The sequence below is a fragment of the Ischnura elegans genome, chromosome 3 (genome assembly GCF_921293095.1).
Source record: "Ischnura elegans chromosome 3, ioIscEleg1.1, whole genome shotgun sequence".
Classification (NCBI taxonomy): Eukaryota; Metazoa; Arthropoda; class Insecta; order Odonata; family Coenagrionidae; genus Ischnura; species Ischnura elegans.
This window is the reverse complement of record NC_060248.1, coordinates 64,178,759-64,204,524: the sequence shown is the minus strand read 5'-3', so window position 1 is coordinate 64,204,524 and position 25,766 is coordinate 64,178,759. Positions and strand designations below refer to the sequence as shown.

The window sequence follows — 25,766 nt, the reverse complement described above, 5'->3', positions numbered from 1 at the left end:
CCGAGATGGAGTTGGAGAACCTGACCCGGTGGAAATCCCGTGTAACCTTCCACACTCCTCTCTCTTTATTTTCGCGTCGTCAAAGAGACATTATTGGGTGCTTTCCATTCATCGACATACGTCAACACAAGTCGACTTGCGTCGCGGTTTTCATGTTCCATTCTATGAGTGTCGGCGACTGTTGTGACACGAGTCAACAAACGACTACGCGCAGGAATTGGAGAGTTATAACAGTTACAGCGAGTCGACACAAGTCGACGCGTGAGTCGCATTATAGCCCGGTCAAAATAGACATTGACCCTTGCATTAATTGCCAACGAGCAGAAAATTTGCATGAACCTCAAGGATACCACTCTAATGAAATCCTGAAAAGTCCCCATCGATCCCGTGTGTGCAAAAAATTTTATTCAAGGTCAAAGGTCAGAAAATAAGTTTTTTGCATTTTTTGGCCAAACGGTTAGTTTTATGATAAACATTGCACAGATCAAAATTGTAGATCAGAAAATTATCTACAAAATTGTCATTTCTATTTTTTCTCTAAATTGTAAGATTTACCGTTTCTGAGAAAAAGCCTTTCGAATGTAGGCTGGAGCTGTATTCTCCGTAATATGCTTGACTATATTGTTGCGTTCTTCACACACGGGATCGATGGGGACTTTTCAGGATTTCATTAGAGTGGTGTCCTTGAGGTTCATGCAAATTTTCAGCTTGTTGGCAATTTATGCAAGGGTACCCCTATTTTTTCGGCTAATGGAAAGCGCCCATTGTTATCCACTATTAATTGACTCCCATTGTTTACTCCCGTCGTCAAGGAAAACTTTTACATGCAGCATCATAGATGATGCTGCAGTGCAGAGAGACATATTCTCCGAAATAGTTTTATTTTTTTAAACTGGAATTTGGAATGTTTTCTTACTTCCAGATATAATGGAATTCCACAAAGTATTTGCCGCTACCATCGTTTTGAATATTTATTTTTTAACAATGCGTTAAAATACAGAGAATACAATGCCATATGCTTAAAAATAAATGTATTTTTAAGCACATGGCATCAAATTTTAGGTGTGTGTAACCGAATTTTTGTTTCAATAAACGATAACGCTAATGCGGTTATGTATTAATTTTTAATATCTTAGAAGATTTTTTAGAGAATTTTTTTCATTCTTTCCAGTTAAATTGCAAGGTAGCGCAGATAGTCAAAATTTTGTTGAAATCCAATGACGCAATAGCCGATGACACTAGCTGGACAAGTCAGGATATTTTGCATAGAAATATGTATTAACTAGTTCTGTTACTAGGCAATAGGCCCTTTTGTTTTCATTGGCAATTCTTGATTTTCGTCTGCGAAATTATTTCTCTCCGAGTTATCAGGTGCCATATTAACAGTTATTTAAGGCGCTTTTTAAATTAACATTCATATTTGCACCTACTTCCTCGTTGTGGGTGTGATTTGGTTTTTCATTATCCAGCTACTTTTTCTTGTTAGCCTCGGTAAGGATATGCCCAGCATACCGCTCATAAATGCATAGAACTTTGAGGTCATTCCCAGCAACTTCTGGGAAGCTGTTGCCTCACCATAGAACATCCCATATACTATCTTCTGGATTCTTATTTTGTTCAGTGGATATGTATGTGTCTTTCTTGGGCTTCCAATTCTCCTGTAATTAATATGCTTATCTCATGGTTTTTAACCAATATTTTACGGAGTCAGCTCATGGGCGCATCCAGTGAGGGGCAAGAGGGGGTAAACCCGCCCCCCAAGAAGCAAAATTCGCAATAGCCTTTAAGGGAAATCAGGGCTGGACTGAAAGAAAGTTTTCAACAAACTTTATTTAAACCCACGAAAAATGTTATTAGTATAAGACATGTAAACATTTTTTCATCATCATCATCACTGGTCAACAATCCTAGGATTGGTTTGACACAGCTCTCCACTCAGTTCTCCTATCAGCTAATCTTTACACACCTACGTATTTATTCTCTTTCACATATCTCTTTACTTGTTCCATATATTTTTTCGGGGTCTTCATTTTCCATTCTTGCCTACCACTTGTCCTTCGACGATTGTCTTCATCAGGCCATCATGTCTCAAGATGTGGCCTATAAGGTTGTTCCGTCTTCTTATTAAGGTTTTCATGAGGCTTCTCTTCTCTCCTACCCTTCTTAGGACTTCCTCGTTACAAACTCGGTCGATCCATTTGATTTTCATCATTCTTCTGTAGCACCACTTTTCAAAGGCCTCTATCCTTGCTTTCTCCGCTGCGGCCATTGTCCATGCCTCACTTCCGTATAGGAGCATACTCCAGATGTAGGTTCTTATAAATTGTTTCTTTACTTCCATATTTAAGTTTCCCGCTGTAAGCAGGTCTCTCTTTTAAACATTTTTTTAAGCAAATGATTTTAAAAACTAATAAAGCGCTGTTATAGTTTTCTTCAAATTTTGTTTTCATTCACCTTTTCTATGCTTAAATGTTACAGCTTGAAAAACCATGTCTTGCCAACCCCTTGTTTTGATCCTGGGTACGCCCTTGAGTCAGCTCATGGAGGTGATTGTTTAAAGTGGAACTGATGGGTTAATCGCATATCGTTGTTAAATATTTCAAATATGCTAGTAAGCATAAAAAATGCTCTAATTTCCTGTTTCGTACGCTGCAATAGAGATATTGTTTGGTTCGACGTCAAAGAGGCACTTCACAGCAATGGGTGGTTTAGATGCGCATTCACTTGGTAAGCGAAGTCTTGATATTTGCACTCTTAGGGCCGGTTTTATAATATCTGGTTAAAATTTTGCGGAGCATGAAAACTGGAGTTAACTCATCCTTCCGTTGGAGATCATGAGTTAAACTAAACGTTATTTTGAACTACTTTTAATTACGGTAACTTACTAACATTCTCCAGCTAAGTTTTGGCTATACCATGTTCCGGTTAAGGCTAACCAGACATTATAAAACCGGCCCTTGGATATATATTTTTTATACTAGCTTTGAAGATGTACAGGAATTCGCTTCGATGGTTAGAGATTGATCCTGCAGATAATCATTCCGATGTATTATATGTTGATAATCGGATGAATTCTTACTCACTTAGCGGAATTATTCTGAGCCACACGAGTACTGCCTGTTTATTGATATTTGGTGGATATTGACAAATGGAACGAGACTCCTATGGCGGGCTCGCAAGGATACACCTCTGGGGTAGGGCCTTTAAGCACGAGGCTTTTTACCTCTGCACCGCAGAAGGTGGAGGACAGGAAGGAGGCGCCGCCGCGATAGGAGTCCGACGACGCCTCCTGGTACGGGATAGGGAAGGAAGGGATGGGACGAGGAATCCCGCACCGTCACAAAGTCGGGCGGGTCCTACCACCAGCGAAACCAGGTAACAGCCATTGCTATTCTAACGATTTTGGAGGATTATCCTATGAGGAAGAATAATCCAACGATCAAATCGTTAGATGGTGGATACTAACAATTCCACTCGTGTTTACTTTTATTTGGCATCCAGGTTATCAGGGATGCATAAAAGAGAATAAATACGTTGTCAATATGAAATGGCATGCCGATGGGAAATTGTTGGTGAGAGTTGCGCCAAACCAATCTCCGGATTGCTGACTAGTAATGATTACTTCTATTTGAGTTAATATGATATTATAATAACAATTGAATGGATTAACGATAGATAGATTCATGTTTTTATCAAGTTTAGTCAGTGCTGTAGTTGGGCCGGTTCGGCGTACTCCCGAAAATCCAAACTCGTAATAAGCGTACCGGTTAAACTACCTTTTTAAATATGTAAAAATAGCCCAACTTTAAATTGTCCAATGGATTTCAGAAAGCCAAATCGGAAATGATTATTTACTTGTTCAGAGTTACCTCGTGGCACAACTTGAAACTAATGTTAGAGTTGGAGTTTGACATTTCAATCGCAGCCGGAAGTATAATACATTTTCAGCTGTTGGCAATCTTTCGTGAGTACCGGCTAATTTTTTCCCCCAACTATGGCACTGAGTTTAGTTCCAAAACTTCATGGAGAAAGCAGAAGGAAAATCTTCGTAAGGAGAAAGATCTTTTTTTTTTAAATACTAGATTTTACTGGAACGCCTTGCAAGCGATAAGCGAACACAGTGTCAGTAAATCGACGATGGACCCAAAAAAAGCTCTCGTTGCGATATAAAAGCATATTTTGCTTGGAAACGTCTCCTTATTGATCGCTCAACATTTCGACATTTCATGGAAGGGGAAAAAATCCTCGCCTCGAGTCTTTCAATTCATCGCATTGAAACGTTTCTCCTTTTTGATTTCCTTTACACATTCCCAAGCATAGCTTTAATGAAATCTCGTGGTCCGTGAATGAGGGGAGCGGAGCAAAGTGAAGGGAAAGTCATTCTTGGGGGAGAAGTACAAGAAAATGAAATCCCCTCGCACTGGTCACATAATTGCTGTACCGACGCGTGTACTTCTAGCGCGTTGGCCGAAAAGAATGCGTGATACAAGGTAAATTCGGAAAGTAAGTTCCGTTTTGAAATAAAAAGAGAAAAAGTAAAGATACTTCATAGAAATTTATAGTGCAAAACTATTCTACTTTTGCACTATTTTTTGACGTAGATTCCATGATTTTCCAGGCGTTTGCCATAGCGTGGCACAATTTTTTGTATATCCCTTCGAAGAATTGTTGAGAAATGTTTACAAAAGACGTTGGCTTAATTCACGGCAATGCGACTTTCACTTGTTTCTGCATCTGAAGCACGGGCGGTCTGGTCAGGTGTGCTGGTTGGCGATCGCCGAGGGCCCCGAGCTCATCAGCAGCTTGAACCCTTTTCATATTTTCACCGATCCTCAATGTTAGTATTTCGTTTCTACCTATGAATCCCCGAACCCAATCCAATCCGGGGCAGTTATTGCGAAAACAATTCAGTTTTATTTTCATTGTTTAAATAATGTTTGAACTAAAACTTGAATATCCCTGACTCTAATTGGGAAACCCCACTCACGGCAAGTTTTTATAGCCCTTCCTCAAGTTTTGACTCCTCTTTATGAGTCAGCACTGTTTGACCACCTACTTGTTTGGTGTGTAATCCAGATATTTTATCTTGGAGAGTGCTCCTCGGGACATGGTAATATTCCACTGCCCTTCGTATTGACAATTTCCCTCTTTTTATTGCATCCAATGCCTGCATAAGGTTATTTTCCTCGTATCGTAGGTATGGACGCCCACCGCGGGCTTTTTTGTAGCTCCTAGGCATGGCCGAAGTCACCCCACAGAATTTTGATACTTACCCTGAAGAGTAATATTATTCCAAGTTTAATCCGAAAACTATAACTATCTTTACATACTGTTAGTCAACAAAATAATGAACCAATAAAGAAATTTTCATTTACCTGACATTAGCAGTGATGTCCCAATGCTGGGGTTTTTTTTTACGGGTTTTCAATAGAGCACACGAATTTGGTCTGACGCTCCAAGTAGGATAATACTTACGGTATCATCCTACTTGGAGCGTTCGCTAGTAACCTCCAGCTCCATAACATTACGCCTCAAATTGCTCTTAAGTATATACTTTTGGTAGTATCCACTCAGTAAGAACTTCGTGGCTAAATAAAACATGGGCGTCAAACTGAATATGGCTAGGATGGAGTTCTCGCAACATTGATGTTCATATTGCCTTAATCATAGTGTTAACTAATTTTGCGACGGTAGTAGCTATCTTTTAACGATTTTCATTTAACCGGATTTTAAATATAAATCTTCAGAGCAATTTTTACAGATCATCCCCATGTGAAATGTAAATATCTTACTTAATAACATATTGCTTATGTATGGAAGAGAATCAGGATAAAGGAGAGAGAACATTTGGTGATAGAGAGGTTAAAATTCAATAAAATTTTAAAAATAAATGTTTATATGATTCACAGTCCACTTACAACATCGGTGGTATATGCAAAAATAATAAATCAACATATTACTACCTTTTAACAAGATTCTAATACGGTAGAGATGAGCCATTATTCTTTGCCATGCTTTTTAGAGGTGTTGATTGTTGGAAACTAAAACATTTAGCCACATATTTAGGTTGCCAATTGGGAAATAGAATTGCAAATATTACACGCTGGTGATACTGGTGTCAAATTATGGCGCGGATGTAAGTTGATCATTTAAAATTTCGAAATGCGCAGACACTGAATATGGCACATAATAATTTAATCCTACCTATGGATTGTCCGTGCACATACAATGATGGTGATGAATCCATATTTCATAAAAAGTTATGTATTGATGGGGAAAGTCCTCAGGATTGCGGCGGAGAAGTGCCAAAACATCCTTGGAGTTGGCCACACTACATTAGTTTATTCTCCACGACGAGCAAACGCGGCAGCCATATTGCCATGATTTTTTTCGCACCCAATTTTTCGCGAAAACTTGAAGCGAATGTGTATTGCGATATGTATGTGTCGTGCCGTATTGTATAACTATATCGCGCACTTTGATTTGTGTATAACTCAGAAACATATCATGGATGTTTTTGGGGTAGAGACTTCCGAAGGGTGTCCGAAACCATGTTCATTGTTTTGGATGCACGGCCACGTTTTAATTCACTTACACATTTGTAAACAATTGCTAACGCAAGAGCAGATGTGACATGGACTTCATACACATCAGCTTTGATTTCTTTCCGAGTGAATCCTTTTAAAAACAACTATTTGATCACAGCACGAAACTCAGTTTTATCCATTTTTATAAAAAAATGAAAGTTGTTCACTACAATCGGCAACAACAATGAAACTATGGCATGAAATACAGCTGAAACTCTCACCGCTGACTAGTCAAGAGTGATGCTTACTGGGAAAAATTAATTTTTGCTATTTAGTGTGCAATCTCTCGGAAACTAAGGAATTATTGAATGACCCTCGTAGCTTTGGAGAATCTGGGGCTCGGATTGTGACTTTTAAATCCTAGAACAATTTTGACACATTTCCCATGAATCGGGTTAGCGCTGCTTGTAAACCTGTGTGTCGTTTGAAGATTCCGTTTTTTCATTGGCGTTACTCCTAGATATGTAGGCAATGAACTTGCCACTATTATCCTTGGTAACTGTGCGTTCCTTCGCTGACGACAAAGAACTCCGGAGATTGGAACTTATCGTGGACAGTCGCTCGGAGAGCCTCGTCCAAGCGCTTTTCTTGAAGGCGATGAGCAGCAAAAACTGCGACGTCCCTTGCATCACCACCGTGGAGGCGACAAATAGTCTGAAGTATCGGTACGCCGTCGGATTCCAAGTGAGCAGCTGGAGGGGCAGAGCTATCAACCAGTAGAATCCAAGGGAAAACAACAAGATCAACGCGGTGCATAATCGACGGAGTAGTTTTGGTTTCGTGGATGCGACCGGAACGGGACTCTTGTAGCAGAAGAGCGTCCACATGATGAACGCGAAAGCCACGATTGTCGTCAACATGGCAGCGGCCGTGGGGGTCAGCACGCCGAAGTAAAAGGCGTTTCCGTCAGGGAAGCAGAACGCTGTGCCGGGGCGGTGGATGTAGAGCCGTGTGTCAATGCCCATTGTGACAGCAACAGGGATCACAGGAACGCCCCAGCCAACTATGGACGAACGGAGCAGGAGGTGGGTCATTCTTGGCTGAAAAGGAACGTTGATAAAGGTGAAAAAAATATAAATCTGCATTCATTTGTCAACCTCTGAGCCAGAGGGGTAAATAAAGTGGAAATCAGTGGGTCCACCCCCATGAAATGAGGTAATATAGGAACAAATAGGTAGGCTGAATGAGTTTTAATGAACTATTTCCGATGGATTGGCTGGGGAATAATGTGATAATTTTGCCACTTACATTATTATTCTATTTAAATATCATGTATAAATATCATAGGGTGCCCTTGTTTAAAATGAGTAAACCTAGCCTTACAATTATTCTATCACACCCACTATTATCGACTCATCATATTAAGTTATTGCTTAGACAGACAGAGAACGTTCGGAAGATACTTAAGAGGCAAACCCTAGACGCAGAAATAGCCAATGCTAATTTGACGATATTCACTCAAGTGGTGTCATAGGCGCCGTAGCCTCTTGTCAACCAGGATAGGCACTGCATTGGGGTCAAATCAATGTTAGGGAATGCTAATGGTATCCTACTCCCGAGTGAATATGAGACTAGAGAACAAGTCTAAGTTTTGAATATTATTTTTATTTCTCTGAGGCTTTGGGAGGGGGGGGATCTATCCCCTTCATCCCCCCCCCCCCATAGTTACGCCACTGACCTGTCTATCGTCGTCATATCTCTATCATCTGCCAATATTTACCAGCATTTTCTTAAATTAAGAATATTCATTAGACTTTCGGGAAATTACAACATTCTACAAAACCAGTCACTTCGTGTATAACAAGACCTAAGTAAAATGAAATCTAATTGCCCTTGGGAGGGGCGACCTATAATCCTTTTGTATTACTCCGCAGAAGTGCTCCGGACGAATGTCGAGACGAAGTTGATAGTGTGTGAATTAACTTTGAGGAAGTTATGCATGTTAATAATAAAAAACGTTGTACTTTCCACACTTATTTTAATACTCGGCAACCGGTTTCGACGTATTATACGTCATTCACAGTGAGTCCTATTCCGAAACAAACTTCTACGTGGCTTGTGCCGTGTTTTGTAAACGGTTGTACCATGTCCCGGTATAATATCTTCAATATCAAAATCACCATAGAAGGGACAGGCGAATACTACGCAGGCAGGAGAATTGCACGTCCTCCGTACCATATCCTCGAGTCATTTCTGACCATAACTTGTCAGTTTAAGGTTAGTAGCAATCTCATTAACTACACTGCCTCAATTGATTCTCCCGCCAAGTGTGCACTGCGGTGAGACAGCCAGAAAACTCGCCGAATGGCTTCAGCATTGACATGCTTTGACCTAAATGCCAATAAAAGAGAATTTTTATAATGCACTGGGGGTAGAGTGTGAAAAATTACGTCCATTCCCATTCAAAACAAAAGTAGAGGCATGCTGACTTCTGGAAGTGATCTGATCCATGTCAACGTCCGTCATCTCAGCGCTGATGTAGCCCAACTGCTCCTTGAGCAATTTCAATGGGACATTTTCGATCACCCACCGTTTAATGTTGACAAAGTACCGTGTAACCTCCATCTTCAGGCTGAAATGAAGAAGTGGCTAGGAAGGAAGCGTTTTCAAACGGGCGATGGCCTTCAGGGCAAAACTCGCAGGAAGTCATTCGCGGCGACGTCCTATGAAGAGGGTATGGTGAAGCTTGTCCACAGGCACGACCTATTCCTCAATCGCTGAGGCAATTATGTCGAAAGGATACCATAAGTGTGTTTAACATTTAGCCATGAAATAATTTTTAATCAATCACTTCGTCTACTGCTCATGACCGGATCGGAGGTTGAAAAAAACCGATCCTGGTATATAACGAAGTCGAAAATCGTGTTAGTTTCACCATTTATAACTCGAGAACGACTGTATCTATTTTTATTGATTTTTTTTGGATTCGTCTCAGCGGCGGATAACAGAATAAGCATTAAGATATTGTAAAAGTTCGCGAAAAAAATTAATTGTGAATTTACGGGAATATTTTTTTAGGAGTTGATAACCCTATAAAAGCTGTCGAGTTGGTCGACACTAGATAATTTGTTTTATTTTTACCAATTTAATGACTGAGGTTTGAAACAATGTTACAATATAAATGACATACCCGTAGTACGTTGTCCGGGTCGATTTTCGTGGCCAGGAAGGCAGAGAGCACCACGACCCAGCAGAATGAGGCGACCAAGAAGTAGTGCTGAAGACCTCCAAGTGTGATACAGGGTATTGTTTGGCCGCATTCGGGGCAGGCATTCCTTCGAATCTCTTCGACGACACATATCGTCAGCGAGAGGGTCACTGAGGCGCTGAGGTTCATGTTGATCTTCACATACAGAGACTTGCACCAGCTCGGGCACAGTGCTGCATAGAGGAATATCGCCAGGAGGCAAACCAGGGAGATGGAAGTGCAGACGATGTGGACTGTTGAGATTAGGGCATCGTCTATTTCCCACTCGCCATTCTTAGGCGGTAGGGACACGAGCAAAGCAAAATCGGTCAGGTGGAGGCAGATACATCCGAACATGTCCGGTGGTACCAGATCGGTGTCGTTCACAGGCCTGCATCCCTCATCTGTCCAATGACGAGCGCTCTCCTTCCAGAACACGCATTTGCTATTTTCTACCTCGCTGTACCGACCTGAAAGTGGAATATGAATCACTTTTAGGTGCAAACATATCATTGGTGAAAATTCATTTGATTAGGCCGGAATTCGAACTCGTATTTTAAAAATTATTTCCTGATGCTCTATCACGTAAGCTGCTATTAATCCTGGTACATAGTTATGAGTATCAGATTCCAAACCACGGATATTTTGTTCCGTTTAGGCGACTGCCCGCAAAACATCCCGTTGGGAGAAAAATAGCTATGTGGTAGAGCGCCTTGCATCAATTCGGGTGTCCAGGTTTTGAATCCTGTTATAGATAATTTTTTTTTTCATTTGTAGAATTAGCATGTGACTCCTTTAAGGTACCTTTTTGGATTGTCTGCGGCCATATACTCGATTAACCCTTAACCCTGTCTAATCCGGAGCTGCTGCTGTAAGAAATAAAATTTCAAAACTTCTCATTGTAAAAATTTGAAATTTTTCTGAATATCCATAATTATTGTTGGCAGCCACATATTTCGCCATAAAACTTGACAGCATAAAAGAGCACGTAGTTTAAAGATTTCCTGCATAGAGCTGAAAATGTATAAATTTTTGATGTTGGTTAGAAACCACATTGGGTTAATAAAATCCCTGCTTAAGTTCCTACCATCTTAAGTAGAAACAATCTTAACACAAAAATCTTTGACCAATTATGAGAAAGTATACCTCAACATTTTTAGAATACAGTTTTTCTGTGTATTATAGAATATCGGCCTTGATATTTGTCCATTACCTTTTGCTGACCAAGGACACCAACTAGGGGAAGAATGGGGGCAAGTCCACAAATACTATAGCTCTCCTTCAAATGAACCTCCCTCTCTCCCCAGTCTCCCGAATGCACCAGTGTGTAACAACATTCATACCCACCTCTCGAGAAAAGTAGAAGTATTGTTAATGGTGATTTGTTTTTTGTTCCATCCATCTTATGTGAGCTGATAACGACTGTTGGGCCAATTTGGGTGATATTTTCAAAAGACTCGAAAGGTTTCACGGGATATAAACTGTTCTTATGGTACACAATTGCTGTAATTCCAGAGTCAATGTCTAGCTTCTGCAGTAGCATGAAGACCATTGACGCGTTCTCATTCTCTTTATCTTCATTCCAGAATATAGGCTCCAGATCTACTGTCGTTGTCCCATTATCGTTCGTCTTTTGGTAGCCTTAAATATACAACAGAATTATTATTTTAAAATACAAAATATTATTTATTTAAATCTATCTACATATATAACAAAGTCGAAAATCGTGTTAGTTACACTATTTATAGAGAACGGCAGTATCGATTACAATGATATTTGTTTTTTGGACTCGTCTCAGCCCCAGATAACAGAATAAACATTTAAAAATAGTAAAAGTTTACGAAACAATTATTCACGATCTTAGGGTTTTTTTTAGGAGTTGGTTACAATGCAAAAGCTATCAATTTGGTAAAAACTGGATGATTTGTTTTGTTGTCAACAATTTTATGACTGAGCTTCTTCACAATATTTAAAACATTCCAATGGTTAAAATGTATTTAAAATATTAAAATAATATTAATATAATTTAATTCAAGGTAGGTTCGGTGTTCACGATGACTCGAAACCTAAACCAACCACAACTATGCAATGGAACGCGTTTGTTGATTTAAAAATCTTATAATAAATGTGATTCAAGCGACTTCACTCGAAGGAAATTTCAAAGAAGAGGAAGTAGAGGGAAAACGAAATCAATTTTCAAGTCTTGTTGCATTCGCGATGACGAGTATCAAATCATAAGGTGAGTGTTAGTGCTCTGAATCAAGAGACGCCATTTTTTTCTCATGGTCAAATACGTTGCGTGTTCACGTGTTGGTAGACCATCCACTTTATTTGTTCTTCCGCCTGATACCAAAACAAGAAGTGTTGTAAATCAGAAGGTACTTGACTCAAGTGAATATAGTCGCATGTGTAGGGTACACCGGGGCACGTTTACGCATCGGGCACTGGGGCAGGTTTATGAAGTGCACTTTTCCGAAATGACTTATATCTATCGCGCCACAAGTCATGACATTTAATGCTGCTCTCTAGGGTCTATTTTTCAACATTAGCATTAAAAGTAGGAAATACACACTTTCTATGAGGTTATCTCAAGTGTGGGCATCGATATTTCTAGGACTTAGTTCACCACTGTCTTCGGTGTGAATAAAAGTATTCTCCCTGAAGACGGTTGTTTGAATTTTTTTTTGTTGCAGGCATACCCAACGTTACTTTCATCCGCGCTGAACAAATACCAAATTCGAACAAATGAACATGAAAATTATAAACCAAATTATTTTGTGATCATCCATTTGATCGAGCTTGGGTGGTTCACGTGGTAAATCATTCTCGTTCATTCGTGCATTCACAGGATTACGTGTGCATGCTAATGTGTCATGTCATTAGGCTGTTATACCAGTTATATATACGTATACGGCTAAGATTATAGAAAACCGGATTATCATTTTAGCTAGTCTTCACTTATTACCCTAATTCAGTGGCGTAACTAGAAATATGCTTTGGGGGTGATGAAATGGCCTGGGGTGGCAACCTTACCCCTCCCAGGCAACGGGGTCCGGGAAAAATTTTGAAAAATGACATATGGGACGCAGTCCACCACCCCCCTAGAGCTGAAGGATCTGGAGCAGGCATGTATTTGGGCTTTCCGTGCGTTTTCTGGACCAGGAATCAACCGCGCCCATTAGAAAGAACACGACCAATCCCCGTCCACCGTTTTTCCTCCCTCCATCTTTGCCCTCTGCTTTGCACCCTTCCTTGTGCCCTTTCCTCACTTTCCCTCCTCTTCTCACTTGAGAAAGATGGGCTGCGTCCCATCGAAAATTTGTAGAAACAACCTTTCCCCGTAAGTTCCTCAATTTTATTTTATTTTTCGTCTTCAGCTCTAGGGGGGTGGTAGACGGGGGGAGGGAGGCCAATATTCCCACTTTATAGCATTGATCAAACAGAACTTTGTGGGAGGAAGCATGAACGGCGACTGGAAGGGAAGCAGAAACAGAAGAAACGCTATTGCATGAAGAGCGATGCCCGTTCATTCGGATGCAAAGGGGAGTGGTGGATAAGCCGATATAAAAAGCGGGGCATTTCTGGCACAACAGTATATACACAATGTTTTTTGTTGTGCAGGAAATGTCCGACACTGAGGGGAGAGCATAGAGGTAACCTCTATGGGGGAGAGGGAAGGCAAGGAATTGATCGGGAAGGGGTTCGGTGATGAATCCGAATCCGGCGTTCAAAACGGCTTATATATCGTATCTTCATTTTTTACGATTTTTAATTGCTTTTTTCTCGGAATTTTACGAGAAGTGCGTCGTCTCGCTTCGGCATTTTACATTTGTACCCATAAACTACCGAATCGCAAAATTTGAGCTCGATCGGCGACGCGAAGGTCGTGTATTCTCCTTGTGAGAGAGAGTAAGGAAGGGATTGTTTGGTATGTGAGGGGTGACAGCTATATATATATAGTTACGCCACTGCTCTAATTCATACCCTTGAATCCTCTGACTCCTGCTTCGGGATGCGCTGAAAATCCAGACACGTGCTCGAGAGAGACAGGCTCCACATCTTTCGTCGCAGCAGCCATCATCAGCTTTTCAGTCGCCAGGCGAAGGTCTTTCAAAGTCCCTGATGAATTGTCTGATGCAATGATTTCGATGGGATTTGAGTCCAAAACAGCGTCAGCAGTTTTTAGGACAGAGACAATGTCTCCGCGAGAAAAATGTGAAGCATCACTTATTTTTTCTGCTACCCTAGTTAAAACTCTCGTGATGAAAGTGATCTGGAAAATCAACAAAGTTGTGCGCGATCAGATGTATCGGTGATGACCAATAATATGGATATCAGGTGTCACGAATAAATGAAATCGTCAATGCTATCAAGTGTTGTGACAATATGTAAGTCGTAAGATTGAACAAGGATACCAAGCATTGGGTACCAAATTATAGCCCAACAAATGGTTTCTAAAATTAAAAATTGCCTATAATATTAGCCTGGAACATTTTCATGCGAAGCTACATACACGACACGTAGCGGCCACTGATTTTTACCAAAAATAGCAGTCTCCACCTACCTACAGAGCTGGATTTTTTATCTTTATGATCATGTACACCTGTAGTAGTTATCCCATTAAACGAATTTTACAAAGTTTTTACCGCTCAAATTGATTCTCGTCAAATAAAAAAGGAACAATTCGCTATAAAGTATGCATTTCCCATTTTTGATCACAATCTGGGCAGAAATAGACAAACTGGTTAACTATGCGGTGGTAAGCACAAATATGAGTTTAGAAGGCCCGCAGGTGATAAAAAATTAGGTTGATGGCCGCTATCTGTAAGGAAAAGATGTAAGTTGGAAGTGAGGCTGAATGTAGAGCTAGCTTCATCTACATCAACTAATGCATTCGTACGTAAGATGCCACTGGAAGATACTTTATATTGCGGGAGATTAGCTAACAATTCATCAGCTAAGATCAGAAGAGCTTTTCGGAAAATCCAAGCCGGAGAACCATGGTCACAGATTAAAATTATTTAAATTAATAAGGTTGAAACCTTTCTACATCTACGTAATGCCCAGCGAGCCACCTCTAGAATGTTTGGCTGGGCAATCACCAACATGCAAGAGCATTCCCACATGCACACAACACGGATATAAAAATGGTACGCATACTAACAAATTATAATTCCACATCCATTCAAAATCAAAAATCGCTAAGTATTCATGAAGGCAATCTTCCAATAAGCTAGAACACATAAAACATGCGATTAGAACTACTAAGAAAAATCAGAAACATACATTAAGGTATATATATAGCTTAGTAGGCTACAATACAAGTTATCTAATCTACTTGTGAGTTCTAACGCTGCCGTTATAGTCTCTTATTGTTCGTGGAAAAAAATTTCCTGAATCTGTCTGTTCAACAGCCTATCTTTCTTATTTTATTTATATGATATGATCCACCGTTATATGTTGGCGTTCGTAATACATAGCCAACTTCGTCAGAAAATATTCTGATCTTAAATTTATCTAATAGGTTTAGTCTATTTTTCAGTCTGCTGTCTGAAAGAGATTCCATCCGAGTTTATCTAACGAGTCGATGGGCGCTTGAATTCATCAAGCGGGTTTTGGAGGGGGGTGGGACCATATTTTTTTTCACGTGTGTTCGAGTATTGGGTCCATAAGTTGCTTAAACAGCGAAAAAAACTCTCACAATGTCGTTTAAATGGGCGGAATAGACGGACAACACGCATATTCGCCCTCAACAATAATTAAGGTCGTCTTAGTAACCACGATGATATAAGCGTAAGGAAAACGTTTTGAACTGAATATTTACGCAATGGAGAGAAATTAAATTTAATGACGGATGAACTTGTGAAATATAGCCGATTTTCGTATTTTAGCCCTTACCGTAGGATTGTAGCTCCTCCCTTTCTCAATATTAGGGTTTCAACCCAACAAACTTAAAAAAATTCAAAGATAATTTTTTTTAAATAAACGGACTGAGACCAATTATTACCAATACTCAGCTCAGCTGCTTTAGTTAATTTCGAAGACATAATCCCAAAAATCGAGTATCTATTATCACAGAGGTCACAATCATTGCTAATTGTGACCTCTGTGATAAGGATTATATCCTTAAATATTTGTTCATCTCGCAAAAGAGAAATTGTGTGTAGAACGATTTGAGTTTATCCCCATTTACTTTACGTGGAAATTAATTATCAATATGAAATGAAAACCGTGGTTGCCATGGAGCCTATAATATAACTTAAAATTGACATTACCGATCGTGCACTACCCTGAAAATTTCGGACAGGTACGGTCAATAGCAAAGGAGAAAATGAGACATATCGATATATATTCATTAGGAATCATTACCCATCAAAATTATTTACGTGTGAGCATAGAGCTTCTTTGTCTCAGCAAATTGTTTAAATTTATATCACCGTAACTATATAAATAAGTCAGAAAAAGGGCTCTATCGAATCCACACTTTGATCGATCATAAATACGGTACTAATCATTCGATTCGCTTGATTTAACTTTTGTCGGATAAAACACATTTACAGTATTATTATATATGATTTTCATATCCATATCTTGCTTAACAACAAAGTTATTAGGGAATAAAGCGTATCCAAGGAGATTGGTATCGATATAACTCGCACGTGAATCAATCGAGTGAAATGGCCATCATTGCAAAAGTTAACCTTATTGATAAAAGTATTACCCTGAAAATTTCATTCATCTAGCTTGAATGGTTGCTAAGATATTCAAAATCGTATGCTCCACAAAAAATGGCGACAATGATTTTTCGCGTGCAGGATATTTTTCGGAATTTTATTATGAATTAAACAAGAGGGTTACGGGGAAAGTAGGGTAAAACGTTAGCGTGCGAAGCACCCTAAACGGTTTTTCCAGGGGATTCCAAATTTTCATATGGCACATGTCTCAAGGCCGAAATCCGAGTTTGAAAATTCGCCCATCACAACAATGTAAAATCGAAATCGTTTATTCCTCGGAATTGTTTCGACATATTAAAATTCCAAGGTAGCCAAAAAATCAATCAAAAATCCTACACCTTATATTTCAAGGAATTTGTCGTACGATTATTGCAAGTTGGTCAAAAAAATTCCTAAATTTTTCCCATAAGAAAAGCATTGAAAGCGTTCAAAAAATAAAACAAAATACTAAATATCAATTCGTCGCAATGGTAACCATACCAAAAAATCTAGGTTATGTCCATTGAATATCATGTTCCTCAGACGTTTAAAAGTACAAAATAAAAGCGAAAAAGTTTTTAAGGCTCCCATGTTAATTCAAGTCGATATATCTCGAAAACTAATCGAATTTTCAAAGTTTTCAGATTTTTCCTCCCGATGAATTTTTTTTTTTACTTTTACGTCCAATATGATAAATACCCACGCCTATCACAGTTTGGGCTGCGAATTTGTATCAATGAGTCAGTCAGTCAATCGAATTGCCGTTTTATTATGGTTTAATTGTAAGAGGTCAGTAACACTAACAAGGCTATCGTATCGACCTTTCACATACCTGGCAGCTCTTCTCTGCACACGTTCCAACTCTTTTTCATGAGGGTCCCAAACACTGGCAGCGTTTTCTAAATGGGGTCTGACGGGGGAGAAGTGACTAATTTCTCTCGATTCGTCGTCGCACTTTCCCAGAATTCTTTAAGCAAAACCCAATTTACGATTAGCTTGACCTGTTACTTCCCAAATTATTTTATTCCACAATAGATAATTTGATGAACGGTATTATTCTTTCTCATATAAACGCGTTCAGAGGCTAACAAAGCCCCAATTTCATTCATGGTACGTTTCACATTTCATTACTTTTATCTATCGTCTTTCGTGCTTCTGCTGAGAATGTTCTGTCAGCTTCATTTCACTATAATTGCGTTATGCCAAATACCGACTCTACTATTCTTTAAAAAACTATTACGGTTTTCAGAGAGAAGGATGGATAACTTAAAAGCCGGAAAGGAAGCTAAAATTAAGCGAGGAAGTGCACTTCAAGGCCGCAAAATCCCTGCCAGAAATATTATGAGTCCTGTCGATGTGGAGGAAGCTACAAAAAGATCTGTATGTATAGTAACTTTCATCCTATTATGCTGGAAAGGGACTCTTCGTTACATGGTGAAATTCGATACTTATTGCCTCTGTTGAAGGTGTCAGGTGTGCTATTCCTGCTTTCCCCATATTCTTTCTTTATATTATTCTTTAATTATTTAATGTGTGGGAAGTCGCTAATTTACGTTATGAAGGAATTCTTGAAATTAGCGTCATGTTATTCGAACGGCTTGGATGTTTATTTGTGGATTCGATAAAAATGGTTTGAAATGTAAGTTTATATGTGAACGCGTTCCATTAATTATTCCAATAATTATAAACTTGAAAAGAAGGGATAAGAAAACATATAAAATACTCTTGTAGTAATTTTTACCAGTATCACTTGTATTTATGAAGTAAGTAAGTAAGAAGTATCACTTATGTTTTCTGCTACCCTAATTAAAGCTTCCGTGACGACAGTGATCTGGAAATCAACAGAGTTGTTCGCGATCAAAAGATGATATCGATATGAGGCTTAATGGAGAAATGAAATTGCGTAAAGCATAACTTATGCTAACAAATAATTCTCAAAATGAGTGTCATGTTTTTCGAACGTCTTGGATTTTAATTTGTGTATTCGATAAAAACAATATGGAATATAAGTTTAGATATAAACAGCTTCCATTAAATATTCCAATGATTATAAACCTTAGTATCAGGAATAAGAAAAAAATGGAAAATACCCTTATCGTAAGTTTTAAGTACCTGTGCCATGAATTGAAGAAAATGATGACATCATTCAATTCTATGGCACAACGTTTATTCCAGGTATCTCACCTCAATTGCTGATAAATTAGAATCTTGTTCCACTTCCTTCGCCAACTTCTCGAGGGAATCACCTTGCTCCATGTGAAGACTTAAATTTGATAATCGCTCCAAGCGTTGCGTTGGTTTAAGACAGCGTACGTGATATTCCTTGGGTGATGGTAAAGGCTCCCAATAAACGCCCTGGAAAGGAAGGATAATTTTCTACCAGGGCGAAATAGCAGCATAAATAAAGCTATATTTTTTGAGAATAGGTAGATTTACTCCTGATCATAGGATAATTGAAGAGTACAGGATGAAGATTTTCCTACTTGGGCGAAATAACAGCATAAGTACCTAAAGCTATATTTTTTGAGAAAAGGTAGGTTTACATGTGATCATAAGATATATGAAGAGTATACGATGACTGCTAATTTCCGGGTTCTCCAGCCAGGCTTCCAGGCTTCCGAAACTGTACTCAACCATTAACGACAGACGCGGCTGGAGAACCCGGAAATTAGCAGTCATCGTGAACAACGCCGCGGAAACCTACGCACGAATGAAGAGTATAGGCTGAAGATATCTGACCTTTTTGGGATTGGATGGAATTTCTTAGCAGATGATAGTGTATCAGACATCATGGAATTGAAAAAAAATAGTGCAAAATAATTTATGAATAAATTGCAAGACGCTGAAAAATCTCGCAACCGGGTTTTCCATTGTTCTTGAGAGAAAACTATTTATCATTTGAAATTGCAATCAAGTAATAGCTGCTCAATATAATCTGAGTGATCTAAAGTTAGCGACTTTAATGAAGCATTGCCCATTATTTTTTCATTTAACTAATTGCTCACCTACAGCATTTCTACTTTGAAGCAGTAAAAACGTGAAATATAAACGTAAACAATCAAAACAAAGACTACAGGGTAAAAATAGTAAAGAAAAAAATATACAAGACACGTGGAAAGGAAGGAAGAGAAAGAGGTTTATTTATTTTCAGGGGAACGGGACATGGCGAGATTGACAAATGAGTACAGATAGTTGAAGGGCAGAAAAAACGGTTCAATATTATCCGGCAATGAATTGAGCAGGGAGTAAAGGCGGTGGTGGAGTGAGCGGTTAACTAGAGACAGACATTTGGAGTAAGGAATGCGTACGTGCGGATTAACAAGGCACTCTGAAATTAATAGAGGAAAGCAAAACAGGACAATAAATGTGTGCGTTTCTGAATAATATCAATTATGAGCTCAAAACATACCATTCAGTCGGCACAACGGTTGAAAAGGTTTCATAAGAGTGAATTTCATATTTCTAATCATTCGTGAGATATTTTTGCTCGAGGAAGTGTCGATGCATTGCAATTATATTCAAGTTTTCACTCACATACCATAAGTCTGCATTTAATTAAACTGAGACTTGCACTATATTTACTAATGGATGTAAGGTCGATGTGAACGGGCAAGCTCGCCGTAGTATTTTCAACCACTATGTAACGGATCCAAGATGATTACGCAAAAGACTTACAACGTGAAACGCCGAATTATTCATGCAAGGCGTTTGCATATTCTTTCTAGTAAAGAGAAAGTCCTGACTTTCATTGCTACAACGTACGAGAAACAGTCGGAAAACAAAATAAATCCGTTAATATTGTGCAATATTATAGATAGCAATAAACTGTAGCACTCACCAAATTTTTAGATGAGCTTCATCACTACTGGATGAGAGAAAAGAATAATGGGTAATGGAGCCAGCCGCTGCATATTAATACTAGGTGATGAAATGCCTGGTTCTCTCTCGACGAACAATAGCAGTGAAGATTTATTGGGTCTTGCACCGGGTAAGATATTCCATATCTCCTTCCAACGTTTCGACAAGCACCTCGACCATCGTTTTCAGGCAATCGAGAATCCAATAAGGAAGACCTTGCCTGATGCAAGACACGAGCAATCTTCAGTGGTAATATTAGGTGATGATATTCCCAACACAGGAAATCCTCTGGATGTGCCTTATATCCCACTATATAATGTGATGAAATGTATGTATTTATCTGAACTTGGGTATTTTGCCAAGGTGAAATGAAAATTTTAACTAAGCCTTAAATAATATTTTAACGTAAGGGTTGGGTAACCCTGCTCAAGTTCTACATTAATATGCTCTCAGAAGATGGCAATGTCAGTATCTTTTAGGTATATGGCTTGAATTTCTTATAACCTCGGTATGCCCTAGTATATCGCAACGACTTTTCATGTACCTGGCAGCTTTTCCCTGTAAGCGTTCTAACTCTGTTTTTAAGCCTATTTCATGAGGTTCCCAAATACTGGCAGCGTATTCTAAATGGGGTCTAACGAGGGAGATGTAGCTAATTTCTCTCATTTTGTCGTCGCACCTACTTAATATTCTTTTAACAAAACCCAATTTACGATTAGCTTGACCTGTTACTTCCCGAATATGTTTATTCCACGGTATATCATTATATGATGAAACGGCTGTTTATGTACTCTTGTCGTTAAGGAACACGGTGTTGACGACTGTGCGTTTTGAAATTATCTGTCTCAATGATCAATTTACCATCAATCCCTAATCTCGACAGAAATTTCGAGTAATTCGATGGTATTCGAAAGCATATGTGAGGCCTAGGGGGTAACCTCCAAGCAGTGGCGTGGTTCCAGGAGGTTATGAAAATTTTGAGAATAAGGAGGCTTGTAACAACACTTTAACGTTGTCTCGTTTTCCTAAGAATTAAGTTTTAAAAACAAACATTAACGCACATTTTTATTAATTTTACTCAATGGTAAGTTGCTATGATGCATTAAAGTTTTATTCCTCATTATAAAAGGTTCAAATCAGAAATGCTTTTATAAATTTTAGCTCTAGGAGGTGTCGATGCATTGCAATTATATTCAAGTTTTCACTCACGTACCACAAGTTTGCATTTAATTAAACTGAGACTTGCACTATATTTACTTGGGGCCTCTATGAGGACGAGGGTGAGGTGCTAGGTGGGACACCTGGAAGTTAACCTCACGGCAGAAGCGGGGGTCCGGGAAGTTACGAAAATTTTGAGAATGACGAGGCATGTAACAACGCCGTAAGCTTGACTCATGACTGATTTTCCAAAGAGTCAAGTTTTAAAAACAAACATTTTACCCCATGGTAAATTCCTATAATGTATTAATTTTTGATTCCTTACTGTAAAAGGTTTGAGGGAGAAATGTTTTTATACGTTTTAGCTTGTTAACTCTAGTGTAAATTGGATAACCTTATGGAGTCAGACCCACTCCCTCCGCTTACCCCTGACTGAATCCGCCGCAGGTGGGCTTGTCGGGGGGGGGGGGGGTCTATGCTTTTTAGTTTTATTTATTTATTTATCACATCCCCCGTTAACAGCACATAACGGCCTTTTACAACGAGGGTTTCCAATATGAACAAAGAACAACACAAACATCCATGCCCTGGATAGGGACCTCCTACCCAGGCGGGATTCGAACCCACGACCTACGGTTTGGCAGGCGAGGACTTTACCCCATCGCCACCGAGGCCGGCAATTTAATTTTTCATTTTTTCTTTTTTGGGAGTGGCATTTTAAACATTTTTAACAATAAATAGGCGTATGTCTTGTCAGTTCCTTTCGGTAAATGCTGAGAGACGAGATCGTTTCCCGATCATTCGCTAGAACACGCTTCCAGAGTGAAACGTTGAGCGAAAAATGTTTTCAACGCAGCATTTCCCGAAAGGAACTCACAAGATAGATAAAAGAAATTGCTAAAATCTTCAAACAAAAATAATTAAGCGCAACTTTTTTCATCGTGGCTTACCTCGAAGAAATCACCCTGACAACTCCGAAGTGGTCCTATAGTTCCATCGCTGTTCGGGCAAGGCTCTACGGGAAGCGTGCGGCCTCCCTGGGGAGTCTTCGGCCACGTCATCCCGTTCTCTCTCTCCGGATGGCAATACCTGGTGCTCCTCAAGTTCACCGCACCTGGTCTGCGCTTCTCGAAGTAGTTTCTCATGTCGCTTATGCGCTCACTCCAGTCCAACTCCTCGCCCTGGAACTCGTCTTCGAGACCGCGAAAAGACACTCTGGCGTGGGTCGCGGTTTTCGCCACGTTGTCGTTGATGGAGTACGTAATTCTCTCTCGAGGATTTTCAGACATATAATCTTCGAATAGGTCTCGTACCTCGTAAAATGTTGTGTCGGTTAGAGTGAAGAGAACAGTCACGGCATCCTACAATTGTAATAATTTATGGATGGCCGTGAGAGAATATATGAGTAGAGAACCGTGAAAATTGTTCAATTTAAAAAAAAGTCCCCTTCAAAATACATCTATCATTTCGGTTTTGCAGAGAAACTGGAGAGATTTTGTTTTTAATTTTTCATTTTAATGATTTTTTCACACTATTACCAACTCAAAGGACGGATAGGAATATAATGTAACAAATGTAATATATTATTATTAATTTTATGCCTCAGATGTAAGTAGCTATTACTGATTTATGCAAAGAAGACACAATTAGAAACAGCCACTCATTAGCCTCTTTGTAAGGAGTTATAGAATTTTATAAATCCTTACAAAATAGAGCTCTGTTTATAAAGGTAATTTACCGGTATTGCTGAAATTACATGAGCATATCCCAACTTAAATTTCCCTTTTCAATTCCCATTAAGGCCCATAAACTCTCATTCTCTCGGCAAATCTCATTCTCATCCTCTCGCTTCCCCGCTAGTCAAACATAATTATCTATACTTAACACCGCTTTTGACTATCCCTCCCTCCATAGGAATAACTCCATCTAAGGCCTTTGAATCTTCAGTATCCTTCTTCCTATGTTTCTATATTTCCGCACTTAAAAGCGCCATATTCCAGATTGGAGCCTTCACAAGCCTTTTCTCAACCATCTTAAATATATATAAATCATCTCATTTGCTCTTTCCAATTAACGTAAGCCTCCTTTGCTAAACCAGCTCTTTTCCTACTTTATTTTCTTCTGTGGCCGTTTTCCTCTAATATGCTACCCAAATAGAGCTGATCCAATAAAATCTGAAATTAGCCTCTTGCTACAATTTATTACTTCCTATTTTTAACTTGAGCCCAACACTCCTCCCTCTCGAAGCTGAGTAAGCCTTGGTCTTCTGATGGTTACTTTTGATGCCTGATTCCTCATGCCGTAAATCTAACCAGCCAGCAACCTCTTTTCCGTCTTGCTAATAAACGCCTGATCAACCAAGAACCTCGCTGATTTAAACATAATCACCCCAATTTAACTGCAGTCTCTAACTTACCCGATGCCTCCTTATCATGCCCTCTGCAGGTACGTTAATCAGCAAGCCCTTTAGTGGACAGCATTTTCTCATCTCCGAGAAAATTCTTGCTTACTCTGATTCTCCTCCGTAGTCCTGTCTAGATACGAAGAGACATGGGCGTACCCAGCGGGGGGCAGGAGGGGGCAGCGAAGAAGCAAAAATCGTAGGTCTTTAAGGAAAATCAGGACTGGATTGAAACGAAAGTTTTCAAAAAAATTTCTTTAAACCCACGAAAAATGATATTTGTACAAGACATGTAACTAAAAAGTTATTTCAAGCAAATAAGTTATAAAAATAATAAAGCGCTGTTATGGTTTCCTTAAAATATTGGTTTAATTAAGGTTTACATGATAAAATGTTGCAACTTGAACGACCATGACTTGCCCTCCCCCGTAGTTTTTATCCTAGGTTCGCCATTGCAAAATAACCGGACGGAAATCCCTGCGCGCGTCCCTCTTATAGTTTGGGGTTCTCGCACTGCATGGGTGCCCTTTCTGAGCCATTTTGCGGAACGGCGTGGCTTTAGAGGGTTTTAGCTCGCCCCAGTGACATTTTTTGTTCGAAGAGTTTTTTGACTTCTTCGATTTGGTAAAAGGTTAAACTTCATTGATATTAGAGAACAGCGTGCAGCATTGAAATTTTGTTTTCTACTTGGTATAAGTGCGTTGAACGCGGTTGATATGTTGTCCACAGCTTAAAAAGATCACGCCTTCATAAGAACTCAAGTGGTATTCACTATTCAAACGCAGCAACATGTCGAGAGAAAACATTCAACGCTCGGGCTTCCACATCCAGAACTGTTGAAAACGTGGAAAAATATTCGTGCCCTAATTTACGAGGATAGGAGGCGTACTATTGATGAACTCCCTGAACAATCTGGTCTTTCGTGGAGTTCTGTGCAGCGCATTTCAGCAGAAGATTTGCGAATGAGACGAATCGCGGTGAAATTCATCCCCCGCTTCGACTCCTGATCAAACCGGTATTGGCAAAAAAAACCGTATGACACCGCTACCTCACCCACCGTATTCACCAGATGTCGTTTGAGATTTTTGTAGATTTCTTTTTGTTTCCCCGGATGAAAAGGGTGATGAAAAGGAGAAGTTTTGATAACATTCCGGAGGTGAAAATGGAATCGAAGGCGACGCTGAAAGGCATCGGAAAGAATGAGTATCAAAGGTGTTCCGCGGAAAGGAAAAAACGTTTGAACCAATGTATCAGTGTTAATATAAAAGATAGTATGTTCAAAAGATAAGTTGTTTTTTAACTAAGCCTGGTTATTTTTGCCCCCCTCGTATGGACAGATTGGAAACGAGTCACCTATTCCTCTGCAGTAATTTGACTAAGAATGTGAATACAATTTTCCCTATCCATTCTATGGAATGCTTAATGCCCACGAAGAAGACATTTATACCCCCTGGTTATATTCAAGATTCCTCTCCCCAGAAGATTCATCTTGCTCACTTTTCACGGTTGTGGCGTCCTTTGCGTTTTTGCTCAGTAAGTCGTTCAATAGGATCCTTGAACTCACTTTGAGTGTTGATAAAAACGATCCACATGCGGTAGATGTGCGAGGCCGAGGATAAGCGGAGAGCCCCCCGGAAAGAGTTGTTCGCGTCGTCAAATGACCCGCGAAAGGGTTAAGCCCGTCAAATCTTCGCCCAAAAATTGATCGAGAAATCGGAGACGGATCGAAAGAAGGGAAAAATTCGGGACTCTTTATTTTCCAAGCACTATCAAAATCGACAATGGTTTGAAAAAAATGGTTCACTATTCCCCTTGAAGTATGTTTATCAGCATCAGGCTTCACTTCGTGGAAGTTATAATAC

General features: G+C 39.4%; 1 protein-coding gene across 1 annotated transcript in view; it reads right to left on the bottom strand.

Moving 5' to 3' along the window:
* Positions 1-5,700: 5,700 nt before the first annotated feature.
* LOC124155928 (adhesion G-protein coupled receptor G7-like) overlaps positions 5,701-25,766 on the bottom strand; it is a 32,310-nt gene continuing 12,244 nt past the window's right edge. Inside the window, exons 3-8 of the mRNA XM_046530155.1 lie at positions 22,454-22,864; positions 18,672-18,842; positions 13,759-14,047; positions 11,122-11,415; positions 9,718-10,244; positions 5,701-7,627 (exon numbers count right to left, since the gene is read on the bottom strand). Coding sequence (XP_046386111.1) covers positions 6,983-7,627; positions 9,718-10,244; positions 11,122-11,415; positions 13,759-14,047; positions 18,672-18,842; positions 22,454-22,864 — 2,337 coding nt within the window. The 3' untranslated portion in view covers positions 5,701-6,982. The remainder of the gene's footprint in view (positions 7,628-9,717; positions 10,245-11,121; positions 11,416-13,758; positions 14,048-18,671; positions 18,843-22,453; positions 22,865-25,766) is intronic.